Below are 13,527 nucleotides of genomic sequence, written 5' to 3'. Positions count from 1 at the left end.
TTTGGAAAGTATTAAGAAATTAGATTATTAAGTCTCTTAAAGGAGCTCTGTTCTTATTTATACAGATAAATAAGCTTATATAAAATGAATATTCCTAAAATTATCTGAAAATTTAAAAATTGGACTTATAATACTTTAAATGTGCCAAACTTTAAAAAAAATGCTATACTCACTAACTCAGAAGCATTTCAGAAATCCATATTCACATAATAAAGGCACATCTTCAGTAAATGAGACAAATTTCATGATTTTAGTTTAAATAAATGTGTTTTCCTATCAGGGTTAAGTACAATACAAGCATACGTCTTATTCTACTTGGGTTTGTTTTTCCTATACTTACTTACATACTTATTATACTTATCCAGGCTTACAAAGCCAACAAGCTTTGTTATTATGGTACAAGACACACAAAATAACACCACCAACCGTCTACAGAATTTTTTCTTCATCTCAAACAGCCCTACATAACTTTTTTTTTTCTGGCGGTACGCGGGCCTCTCACCACTGTGGCCTTTCCTGTTGCAGAGCACAGGCTCCGGACACGCAGGCTCAGCGGCCATGGCTCACGGTCCCAGCCGCTCCGCAGCATGTGGGATCTTCCCGGACCGGGGCACGAACCCGTGTCCCCTGCATCGGCAGGCGGACTCTCAACCACTGCGCCACCACGGAAGCCCCCTACATAACTTTTAAGATCATGATAAATGCAGTAAGTTTATGTTCAACTAAACGGAATCACTGGACAAACTTTTTACTTCCCCAGTAATTACGTTTTGTAGCATGTCAACTGGAAGATAATTTCTATGATCTGCAGCCTTGAAACCTTGGACTGAGTTAATTAGTAAATCATCATTGAACACCCACGTAATTTCTAAGTAAAACAGAATACCGAAACACTGATTGCTAAGCAACATTTTTTTTCTTTCTTTTTTTTGGCTATGCCGCGCTATTGGTGGGATCTTAGTTCCCCAACTGGGAATTGAACCCAGGCCCCCCTGCAGTGGAAGTGCCAAGTCCTAACCACTGGACTGCCAGGGAAGTCCCACTAGGCATCATTTCTAAGTCTGTGTGCTCTGCTTCCTGCTTTCTAGGCCATGAGGAGATGAGGCATGCTGCGTGTGGTACCACGCCGGATGGATGCAGCTGCAGGTGGGTGTCACGTGTGCTCACAAGCTCCGAGCCTGAGAAACTCCAAGACCTCAGCAGACACTTCTCAAAACCATCCAGTCCGCGTTTCCTCAGTCCAAGAGAAGTCTGGCAGAGAGTTGTAACTGATAAGCGGATGAGGCTGCAGTAGAAGTAGGAGGGCACGCTTCTGACTTTCAGGGAGGGTGAGCTGCTCTGCTGCTCACGAAGCAGCGAGTCTCGGCTTCTTGGTGTCCGGCCGTCTTTCCACAACCGGGACTCACTAAGAGCTCACAGATTTTTGCTTTTGTGGGTTACAACTAGCAGTCAGCATACTGGAAGCAGAACCTACTTTTGTAAAGACCTACTGATCTATTTGAAGACTGCATGTTAACACACACGACACCTTAGTATTCCTCTGAAAACAGCTGGATCTCATGGACTCCCTGCGAGACCCGCTGTTTCAAGTTGTGTCAGTGGGTCCCAGAACATGACAAAACTTGGAAAGGTAACACCTGAGTCTGAGAAGAGGCTATGAAATGTGTTAAATTCTTAGCAAAGTTCACTCAGTCTTAAAGGACGTGCTTCTCTGCCTTACTGATCAATGCCTTTGTCTGTAACAGGCAAAGTTACTCTTTACTTTCTGTGGAATCCACAAGGGAGCAAGGCTTGAATCTTATCAGAAGCACTTTGAGCGAAAGGCTCAGGCCTTGCACCTCTGTCAGAAGCGGCACAGAGCGGCACTGGGCTCTCAGCAAAGCACATAAGGAGGCGTGCTGGCCACTGGCCCCACTGCTGGCCAGCAGGCTGACGACTGTCTGCCAGGGTCTCCACTGTAAAGCTGCCATCTGCACCCTTGGTGAGTAACATGTGTTGTGGGGTGAGGTAGGCAGGATTTTAAGGTAGCCCCATGACCCTCCCCAGTGTTACCCCTGTGACTGTGTTTCCTTACAGAACAAAGGCAGGTCTAATCTAATCACACGAGCCTCTTAAAAGCAGAGTTTCCTCCAGCGGATGCAGGAGGAAGGGGCACAGCCTCAGAGCCTAAGGATTCAAGGTGCACCGCTGGCTGTGAAGGTGGAGGGCCAAAGGCAAGGGGCGGGCCAAGCCGGGACCACCAGCCAGCAAGGAAATGGGGCCTTGGATGCCGCCGACACCCTGCATGAACCTGAGGGCCCTCCCCAGAGTGCCCGGAGAAGGGCCAGGCCGGCCCAGCCGGCCCCGAGCAGAGGAGCGGCTAAGCCCACCTAGGCTTCTGACCCAGAGGACGGGGAAACGACAGATGGTGTTTCAGCCGCTGGCCCCGTGGTGACTTGTTACACAGCGAGAAGAAGCACACAACGAGGCTTTCCGTCTACTCGCTGACTTGTAACTGTACACACGCAAGAGTCCTACAAGATTCAGTGGATCTCGATCTCTTTCTGGGACACTCTGCCTCGATGCTCAGATTATCCCAAGTTGGCCCGTGACATTTCCCATCATTCTTAGAACACTTCCTTGATTTCTGCATGTTTCAGAAAACATAATATTCTAGGTTCCTCTTATACTTTCCCTGTGCAGGCTGGAAGCAGCCATTTCTCCAAAGCCACAACCTGGGGACTGGTTTTCTCGCTGCTACAAAGGTACCACTAGCCCCAGGCAGCCCCTTCCAACGGACAGAAGGACAACAGGTGTGCACCTTGCACGTTCCACTTCACCCACCCACACAGGTGTGCGGGCGCCTGTGCACATGTGCAGAAGCAGTGAGGCCCGGGACGGGAGGCAGGGCCCTTTAGCTCTTTCTCCCGCTCCCCTCATTGTCCTTGATCCAGCTGTTAATGTGGCTGACGTCCCGTATGCCGCCCTCCTCGCCTGCTTGGATACCCTGCCCCCCCGGTGCCCACCCTCCTCGGCACCGACCACTGGAGGAGGACCTCACTGGGAAGACGGCCACTCGCAATCAGAGAACGGAGCGGCTCCCGCTAACCACAGGCCCGTGGGCATGACCGTGACGGCACCACCTGCCATTGGTCCTGGGGGCCCCTCACGTGAGAGGACATCAGACAAGCCCAGCTGGAAGGACCTCCTCCCAAATCACGGCCCGCAACCTTCAACAACATCAACGTCATGAGAACTGTCCCACACGAAAGGACGCCCAGAGGCACGACAACTAAACGCAAGGCCCAGGCTGAATTCTGGCCCCGGAAAAACGCAGCTGGAAGCACAGCTACGAAGGAAGTTAATGGGGCAGCCGAGCCATGTGCACACGGGCTGCAGAGGAGGAGAGTGAGGCATCCATGTCACCCTTCCTGACCTTGACCACGACGACGCTGTGGTCACGCACAGGAAACACACATCGCAGTATTCAGGCATACACGTCTGTGATGCCTGCAACTTACTCACAAAAGGTTCGGGAAAAAACATCACGTATAAACACGCACACATATTGTCACACGATACAGAGAAAGCACATACAGTGACAAAGCAAGCGGGACACAATTGAGCTGCTAAACCTGCAGACAGAGCAGACAGGAGCTCTCTTCACTATGAATGCCACTGTTCTGGAAGTTTAGTATCGTATCAAAGAAAACATTTCTAAAAACAGTCTTTCAGGTTGTGGATTTTCTGCTGTTAGTTTACTTACTCTCTGCTTTTCCCTATCTCCTAATTACCTGGAGAACGACCATTTCTCAATAACTAAATTCTCTGCTTAAAGGATCACAGTAATGTCCCATATTAACTGAAAAGAAATACAAATCTTTTCAATGAGCTCACTGACAGAACTAAATTCAAAAGAGCAAATGAAAGGACCACAAAGATACCTACTAACAGATACATTCAATTCCTTTAACCATGTCCACGTGTGTTCAGTGAACTACTCAAATAGCAGCACTCCTTATAAGAAGTGAATTTTAAAAGCCTAAGTAAGAGACAAACATCAACTAGTTTTTTTTCCCTAAATACTTATCCCGAAACTGTGACTCTTTCTTCATGAACTCTGAATATGCATTGAGGTGTCATAAAAACCAGACACAGTGAATGAAATTTGTCACACACTTTTCATTTACGGTTTCTAAACCAACAGTATTTGAGCTGAACAATAAAATAATGATTTATGTAGATGGAATTTTACGAATTAACACTTGATTTTCTACTTTGCTGGCAGGGGCATTTCAATTCTTACCAGTATTTCAGGGTTCTTCTCCAACATGAACCCTTCTTTTTGCTCATCTGATCACAATGTCCATTTCCACTCTGGTTCAAGGAAATTTGACCCCCCTCAATTCTATGTAATACTGTTCTTGGCTAGTACAACTTTGGCCTGGGGACTTCCCTGGTGACACAGTGAGTAGCAATCCACCTGCCAACAAAGGGGACATGGGTCGAGCCCTGGTCTGGGAAGATCCCACATGCCGCGGAGCAACTAAGCCCATGTGCCACAACTACTGAGCCTGCGCTCTAGAGCCCGCGAGCCACAACTACTGATGCCCCTGCGCCTAGAGCCCGTGCTCCGCAACAAGAGAAGCCACTGCAATGAGAAGCCCGCACATAGCAACGAAGGGTAGCTACTGCTCGCTGCAACCAGAGAAAGCCTGCACACAGCAATGAAGACCAACGCAGCCAAAAATAAATTAATTTTTTAAAAACCTCCAATCCATTAAAAAAAAAGAAAAGAAAAAAATTTTGCCTGGCCAGATGAATTTTTTCTTTGAATCTTTTCCCAAACCTACTTCTTGTATGACAATTCTTCTGAACTAACATTAGTACTAAATCAGTTATATCTGAAAAACCAATAAAAAATCAGGTGAGATTAGGTCAAAATACAAAATTACTATTGGATTTCCTTATAGTTTTGATTCCTGTTTGATTTGTCAAACAAAAGTGTCTTTGCAAGGCAGTATGTTAGAATCTATAAGGAGCTCAAAATATTTAAGACTGACTTCTTGCCCTTGGAAGATTTTATAAATCTTGGTAGGATGTAAGTGACTAAAATAAAAAGTAGGTTTAATACCTCAGTTATACTTCTTATGTCCCAATTATATTGAAATGAATTGGGGAGATCACAAAAATATCAAACATATTTTGAATATGTTGGGTTCAAATTTCAGAAGTTGCAAAAATGAAAATATGTAGTCTTATAAGTATCACATTGCCATGTTAAGATACATGTCAAAATTCTTCTAAACCTTACCTGATAAGGCTGAAGTTTTCAGATATCCATCAAGGCTGGGTAAAATGTCCTTATAATAGGGCTGAATTACATGTTTGCCGATGTAAACTGACCATTCTTCTAGGGCATTCAGGCCGACTTCTGCCAATGGGGTATAGCTCAGGCCCAGTTTAAAAGCCATCTGTATGTGAGTACAAACAAGGTAATGAAACACAAGGAATATGAGATTCAAAGAGGGTTTCTAACGGCAAGCCTTTCCTCTGCCAGAACCAGACAGGCTGGAGGGAAGGGTACACTGAGCCCCCTCAGGAAGGCCTGCCGGGGGGTGTCACTGCACACCTGCAGCACAGAGAGGGCTGAATCCTCACCCCCCACCCCCAGGGGCCCTCAGAGAGGACCAGCCAGGGTCCCTCCCCAAAGCTGCTCAGTGGCAGAAGCAGAACATGAACCAGGGTGTCTGACGGGTGAGCGCCTGCTGGGACTGCCATGCTTTCCAGGAAACAGGACACTGCACAAGAGATGCGTCTGCTCGGGACGATGCACCCACCTGCAAGGCAGGGACATAGGCTCTGACATCAAGTTCGATGATGTCGTGTGGCAGGGACAGGACAAAGGTCAAACAGGAGGCCAGGAGTTCATCTTTGTACTGCTTCATTTTAACTGACACCTTAGCAAGAAAGACGACAAGAACATCAGTGCTGCACACCTGAAGAGAGCCTTCAATTTCACAATCAACTACAAGAAACCCTATTCGCAAATAGGGAAAATGATCACGGGGCCTTTATCTGACACAGTCACGTTCATTTAAAAAGTAAGCACTGATCTCCAGGAAAAGTTCATTTGTTGAGTACTTAATTTCCATTATGTGGAAGAGCTAAAGAATCTATTAACTTTGAGTTGTCATCACTCAATTTTAAGAAACCTCAGGGGACTCTGGAAGCACAGAGCTATCCTCTGTTAGTGATTTGAACCCCTTAATCCCCACATGGATTAAGCAGCCCATTTTTAAGTAATTAGACCATTTATAGGATTTTTCTCAACATACATTTTTTTTAAACATCTTTATTGCATTATAACTGCTCTACAATGGTGTGTTAGTTTCTGCTGTGTAACAAAGTGAATCAGCTATACGTATACATCTATTCCCATATCTCCTCCCTCTTGCGTCTCCCTCCCACCCTCCCTATCCCACCCCTCTAGGTGGTCACAAAGCACCGAGCTGATCTCCCTGTGCTATGCGGCTGCTTCCCACTAGCTATCTGTTTTACAGCTGGTAGTGTATACATATGTCCATGCCACTCTCTCACTTCGTCCCAGCTTCCCCTTCCCCCTCCCTGTGTCCTCAAGTCCATTCAATTTTAAATAACCCATGACAACACTGGATAAATCATTTGAAAATTACCTCTTTACCAAATTTTGCAAACAAAGCAAAGCAAAAAGACTTTTCTGGGTCCTCAGAAGACTGTTTCTGACTCTTTGGACCAACACCCTGTCAAACAAAACAGGGAATTAGTTCAGTGAATGATAACCAGGTAATCCTGTGTCCTAATCCGGCAGTTCCCAGCCTTCCTTCCAAGGGGAACCCATTTTCATGTTGCTCAGGCCTCATGCAGAGGGGAAGTGAAATCAGCCCTGAAAACGTTTCAGGCGGAGGCCAGCGAGAAACCGAGTGGGAGGTGGGGGGGCTTGCCGGTCAAGACCCAAGGCCTAAGTCTGCTCCCTGCCCCAGGGTTCTGATGCGCACACCTGTGGGCTGAAACACTGCTCACGCCCAGAGCCCCCAGACACAAACCCAGGTCCTCTCCAACCTCACGTGCCACCAGATCCCCTGGGCGGCCTGGGCACAGGCTGCTGGGCGGCGGCCCAGAGCTCCTGACGAGGTGAGCCTGGAGAGGGTGTGAGTGGTGCTAGTGATGCCGGAGCCCCAGCACTCAGCACCCCATGAGAGCCCCTGCAGAGCCAACGTCATCAGCCAGGTGTTGTAAATCAAAACAGAAAATGCTACTGGTTAAACTTTAAAGAGTGTCATCCAATTGCCACTCACATTATGTCTTTCAAAATACAAATAAAATTAGTAGACTTTAAAACTGCAATATGCTATCATGTTGCATTTTAGAAGGTATTTATACACACTCATGCAACCTAAGAAACACAGGAATATTCAGTGTCCTTCAAAAAAACACTTACCTCAAAATATTTTATTTTCTTGGCATTTCTCACAGCAATAGATAGCAATTTGTAGAAACCACTAATGAATGGCAACCGTGTAGACTGCAGAATTAATTCATATGCAAAGGAGTATACCCATGGCTCAAAAAATTCTACATGTTTCTCAGGAAGAATCTCCCTGTAAAAACAAATGTAAAGCTCAATGTAGAAATTCTCATCATGTACTATTTTTATTCAGCTTTGGATATAAGAGACATAATCAAAACAAAATCATAATCTATGATTCCATTATATATCATTTTCAAGTATATCTATATTCTTTGTTTTCCCCACCTGAGGACCTTTTAAATGTATTTTTTTAAATAGACAAATCTCAGCTGCTACATTTAAATATATTTTAAGTTTCATACAAGCAATTTTAGATTTTAAGTCCTACTATTTCATTTCTTATATCTACATAAGTGATTTTCCTATATTACAGCCAATAATTGATAATTTCCACTCTTGAACAAATAGCATTTTTTAAATACCTGCAAAATTCCACCAGGTTGATGAAAGCTAAAAAATCTTTAGGTTTAGCAGGATGCAAGTTAGCAGCTGGATCTGAAGTCGGGCTCACCCAAAGGCCAGCAGCTTCATTTTCATGCTTAAAAATTAATGGCACCAAAAAAACACTGTTAACATTCAATCGTTCAACAAATGACTCAGCAAGTGACTCCACAGCCAAGGCCTGAGTCTTTGAGGAAGGAATGCAAAACTGAGGAGGTACAGACGGGCCTCGGAAGCTCACAGTAGGATCAAAATGACGGGACCACAGAACGCGTGGCACGGGCGGCCACAGGGGACACCGACGGGGGAATAAAGGTGCACACACAGAGAGACAGGGTAGGTGGGGACTACAACTTCTCACAGGAGCAGTGACGCCGGACAGAGGCAGAAGCTCACAACACAGAAAGGGTCAGTAATGACGTGTAGCTTTCAAAATGAGAAACAGAGGAACAGTTACTACTATTAGGTAACACAGAAATATTAACATGTTCAGTCTGTGTTTCAGATTCAGGTGGAAATGTCAAGGGCAAGGCTGGAGTCTAGACCCATTTGGGAAATGCTAATCTCAGAGGCGACAGCTGACCCGGCGGACAGTGCAAGGGGAGCAGAAGACACAGAGACTAGGACATGTGCTCCAAAAGCAGGTGTGTGGCCGACAGTCTCGGGGAGGCCCTCTGGGCATGTTTATGAAATTATTTTAGACGTAAATAAATAAAAAGCCTTAAAGAGCAACAGACCACCCCCAGTGTCCCCTTCTCGTGTAAAGGCATCACGAGTGCAGCCAGGCTGACGAGGCCCAGGGCCCACCTCTGCCCCTGCAGGAACCCCTGACCAAGTGGCCTCGGGCTCGGCCATGGAAGCCAACAGGCAAAGTCGACTGAAGGAACCGTGGGCTCAGCAGCGAACTGAGTGTGTTCCACAGAGTCCACGCCCACTGACTCTAGCTTCATCACCTGAGTGTCTTATGATGAGGACTCCTCAGAGCGGACAGCAGCTCTGAGCCGGCAGCTTCACGCCAGGTCCCATCTTTGAGCCGGCCAGGAAAACTGCCTTAAGAGTCTTCTTAAGGGAAGTCTTAGAAGACTAGCACAGCAAGGGAGTCTTCCCTGTCCGCCCTGGCCTACCTTCTACTGACTCCAGAGCACAGAGCTTGGAGCCTCCTCGGGTATCAACCAGAGGAACGCCAGGTTTCCCGATCCTACTGCAAAAGGCCACCTCTACACTAAGTAAGACTTGACTCTGCTATTGCTGAGGAATGAGTAACAATCCTAACAACTTTTTCCAAAGAGTCGCTTTAACTTACTAAACATATAAACTACTATCTAGTAGTTCTGAACAATCTAGTACAGAATATTTTCTACGCATTAGGCAATGCAAATAAAAAAGTATCAAGGACACGTATTAATGCTAATAAACCAATGTCCTGCGATGTCCACAGGTGTGAGATTTGCTCATACTGCAGCGGCAGAGGGAGTTAGTACAAAAAGGATACAAAATTATTACTGACAAGCCCTTCTAACCTCTTGTTCCCCAACACTCTGCTTTTCCAGTGTAAGATCCAATTTCTCGATAATCTTCAAAACTGATTTTACAAATTCATCATACAGCAAACGATTCAGACTTGGAAGGGAGGAATTCACAAAGAGAAATGCTTCATCTGCTAAAAGAGAATCCTTAAAATAAAGAAAATAATAAATTTCAACATACTGTGCCAAAAAGTATCAGTACCAGTATTAAATAAGCATTATGATACATAAAGATGTGTACGTATATTTAGGTATTATGGAAACTCCTGTGTAAACTATAGCAGATTTACCTCAAAGTTTTCAAGCTGGAAAATGTAGATTCCTTCCTAAATTATTAGGACAATACCATTTCAGTCAGATACGACTTACGCAGTCATGTAACAAACACAAACAGTAGTAAATGAGAAGATTTAGGCCAATCCTTGTCAAAGTATTTACCACATTAATGTGCGTGTGTGTGTGTGTGTGTGTGTACACACATCTGTATACTATACATGGTGTGTCTATGTGCAATTGCACATGCATGTACATACGCACATATACACGTGTGCACATATAAATACGCATGTACTCACAGATACATGCATGCATACATATGTACAAATATATATCTATTCTCAGAATGGATTTAAAGTATTATAATCTATTATTTCTTTAAAACTGAAATATTCTACCTTTCCAAAAATATGGACCAATTACTCTGCCTTTACTCAAATAGTCTATGAAACTTAACCTCAAAATGTATCTAACATCACATATAAGAAAGCATATTTTAGGTAAATTATTAACACTGTTACACTATTTTACCTCAATAAGAAAAACTCCTAAGATTTTTCACAGGATAGGAACCATCTATTGACAAACACTGCTTTTCCTAGTCTATGAATGCTTTGTCAAAGACCATGTTAAACGGTGGCCAGAACCTGGCTTAGAGCAGACACCGCTGAAACACCTGCCAGAAACGTAGGAGGCGTGATTCTGACCGTGACAAACAGCCGTGCACCCACCTCCTTTGTACCTACTACATCAACCGGATTCACCTTCAGCTTTAGCAAATAAAAAGAGCACAGCTCTCCCGCGGTGATAACACTGCCTGCCATGTTCTTTTTATCCACCAGCCTGGGTCTGTCTGAAAGAACAACTCTGCACCAATTACACTCTGTATGCTGCTTCTTTGCTGAAACGAGGACTCAGCTATGGTAATTCATTAATTTTAAATGAGTTCTATGATTTTGTTCTTTTTATTTGATTTTTTTCAAGTCTCACTTTAACTATCCTAACTTACACTGTTTTAATTTTTCATTACCTGAAGTACTTAAAAAAAAAAAGCCCTATTGAAAGTTAGTAAAATATACTTCTGAAGTAATTCTTAGGTGTAAAACTATGGAAACTAGTAAAGAGGAACTAAGGTACTTCTGTGGCTTTAAAATGGTCGTTTTTACCATCATCTGGTCACAGCTCAGGAGATTTCTAAAAAGATCCAAATAGTCTCTGTAGGTGGGCACCCGCCATTTGCCGGTTCTAGCTTCCCCTGACACACGACAGTCCTCAGACTCGGGCTCAGCACCCTGGTGGAAAGACAAACATCCAACACTGAGGGCGGATCGGAGAACAGCAGCACTGCTGCACTTCTGCTTTCTGCTGTCAGAGTTCTCTAAGCTAAAAGAGCCCCCAGCTGCAGACCCTAATTTGCTTGAGGAAGATAGTATATTATGAAAGCATAATAAAAAGGCTGGGAAAAAGTCATGATTTTCTAACTAGGACTAAAACAGTGATGCACTAACAAGTGTTTCAAAACAATATCCAAGGTATGTGTTATGAATAATTTACCTCAACTTCTTATACAGAGCTCTCATCTCATCCTATTTCCTGTTAACTTAAAGTAACTAAGACATGCCTCCCATAATATACCTAAGTATTTTGTCCTACAGCTTCAAGAGAAAAAGATCCCTTTTTGTAAAAATGTATTTATAGTAGTAAGGTTATGTTTAAGGATGTCTCATAACCATCACCGGAAAAAGTACTTAGGTATTACAGCCTATATTTTCAAAATGTAGCTAATGGCTAATAACAAAAAAACCACTTTTGTATATTTACAGACTAAAAACTCCAGCAACATCTTTAGCTTTCAAGATGACAAAAGACTAACTTTCAAGTCATACATTCAGAATTTACCTTTTGAAGGATCACTGGTTTAGAACATATTCTGATTAAACCTTGATGCACTATAAAAAGAAAATGAAAACAAAAAAGAAAAATACACTGAAAAATATAACCACTCAATTAAAATGACAGCCATTATCTTTTTGAACATAACTTACCTCTCAAATTTTTCTCTAAGTTTGGTAATATCTTTAGTTTTAATTTTTTTTCTTTTTTTTCTTTTGTTTTAAATTTTAGACTATTAAGATTCAAAATCAAAAGAAAGGAAAAAAATTCAAAAAATGGATAGAAAAAGGATATTTTGGTCCACCAAAATATTAGGAGTTCTCCAAGAGGCATCAAAAGATACAAAAGAATTTGGCAACCAGATGTTCTTTATATCAAACAACATGTTAAGTATTAACCATTCATCATCCTCAAAACAAGTAAATTCCAAACTCACCCATAGTACTAATGCAATTCCAGAGAACTGGTCCTTTTTCTGCCAAGGCCAGGAAAACTTTCACTATGGCTTTACAACACACCAACTGCATTTTTGGACCATACTGGGGGAAACTGTCTATCTGCACGACCACGAGGTGCTCCAGAACTGGCATGTGCACCTCAGGAACCTGCCAGAAAGGAGAGCACACGAAGAGCGAGGGCAGGCAATGAATAACTACAGGGACCATACAGACAGTCACAGTAAACACAACGCCATTAGACACGTATCGGATGAATGAAAAACCAGGATTATTACCTAATCTGCTAATTTGTTGCTGTAATTATCTAAAAAAAAAATCAGAGTAACTGTCTAAATGATACTTAAGGTGCAATTCTACCCCAAGCAGCAATCTTAATCTTTTAGAAAGATAAAAAGTAACAAATAATTTTTCCTACTTTGGGAAGAAAAAGTCAAGTTTCATGGCAAAAACCGTACCGATACAAAATACTAGCTAAAAATGTCACCTTGGGGACTTCCCTGGTGCTCCAGTGGATAAGACTCCGTGCTCCCAATGCAAGGGGCCCAGGTTCAATCCCTATTCGGGGAACTAGACCCTACAGGCATGCCACAACTAGGGAGCCCGCCTGCTACAACTAAGGAGCCCACGTGCCACAACTAAGACCCGGTACAACCCGATAAATAAATATAAATAAAGATATTAGGAAAAAAAGGTCACCCTGCCCACAATGTGCCCCTACTGAATGCATATTAACTCCTGCTGCGCCATCAAATTACCTGAAGAACGGAGGTTAAACAGTCACAACTGTGCTCCGTTTAACCAACTATCTCACTCACCGTATCAAGGTGAAGCAAGACACTGGCAACAGACTGGAGGAAACTGGGCATCTGGTAGACGTGGTCCTCGGCCGTGTCTGTCTCGGTGAGGAACAGCTGCCGGCAGCGCTGAACAAGCTCCACGAACATGAAGCCAACGTCTTCTGCGTTTATAACCTTGCAAGGCTTTAGGGAAGGAAAACAAGCCTCTGTCAACCTTACCAACTTCAAAATAATGGTTTAAGGTGTCGTGTTAAGCCATGTTGTTATAAACTGAACGTTAACAAGCTTTTTAATGGAGAAGAAATGCAGATATAAAATACAGTGTATGTTCTACAGATGCTTTCTGAAATATCTGTAAGTACATTCTGCACAGCTATTAATACACAACACACCTACTGAACCCTGTGTTCTAGGCACTGGGAAGACAGTAGTTATCAAAGACAACTGGGTGCAGGCCCTCCCCAGAGGCCAGTCGCCCAGAGGAAGGGACAGACCCAAACCACGGAGGCACAGCACACGGCACCCAGAGGCACCTTCCTCACTCACGCACCCGGCTGTGCCGTCCTCCGCCCGGCCGCGTGCTCCCG

At 43.9% G+C, this 13,527-nt stretch overlaps 1 protein-coding gene across 5 annotated transcripts in view; it reads right to left on the bottom strand.

The window, feature by feature from the left end:
- Positions 1-13,527, bottom strand: part of PRKDC (protein kinase, DNA-activated, catalytic subunit) — a 152,766-nt gene that overhangs the window by 118,714 nt on the left and 20,525 nt on the right. For all 5 annotated transcript variants that reach the window (XM_079902162.1, XM_079902164.1, XM_079902165.1 and 2 more), the window contains exons 12-21: positions 12,959-13,123; positions 12,122-12,290; positions 11,692-11,741; positions 10,959-11,084; positions 9,511-9,663; positions 7,972-8,087; positions 7,460-7,619; positions 6,675-6,761; positions 5,820-5,939; positions 5,294-5,453 (exon numbers count right to left, since the gene is read on the bottom strand). In XM_079902162.1, the coding sequence (XP_079758288.1) occupies positions 5,294-5,453; positions 5,820-5,939; positions 6,675-6,761; positions 7,460-7,619; positions 7,972-8,087; positions 9,511-9,663; positions 10,959-11,084; positions 11,692-11,741; positions 12,122-12,290; positions 12,959-13,123 (1,306 nt within the window). The remainder of the gene's footprint in view (positions 1-5,293; positions 5,454-5,819; positions 5,940-6,674; positions 6,762-7,459; positions 7,620-7,971; positions 8,088-9,510; positions 9,664-10,958; positions 11,085-11,691; positions 11,742-12,121; positions 12,291-12,958; positions 13,124-13,527) is intronic.

The sequence above is a fragment of the Stenella coeruleoalba genome, assembly GCF_951394435.1.
Source record: "Stenella coeruleoalba genome assembly, chromosome: 17".
NCBI lineage: Eukaryota > Metazoa > Chordata > Mammalia > Artiodactyla > Delphinidae > Stenella > Stenella coeruleoalba.
This window is presented reverse-complemented; position numbering and strand designations above follow the sequence as displayed.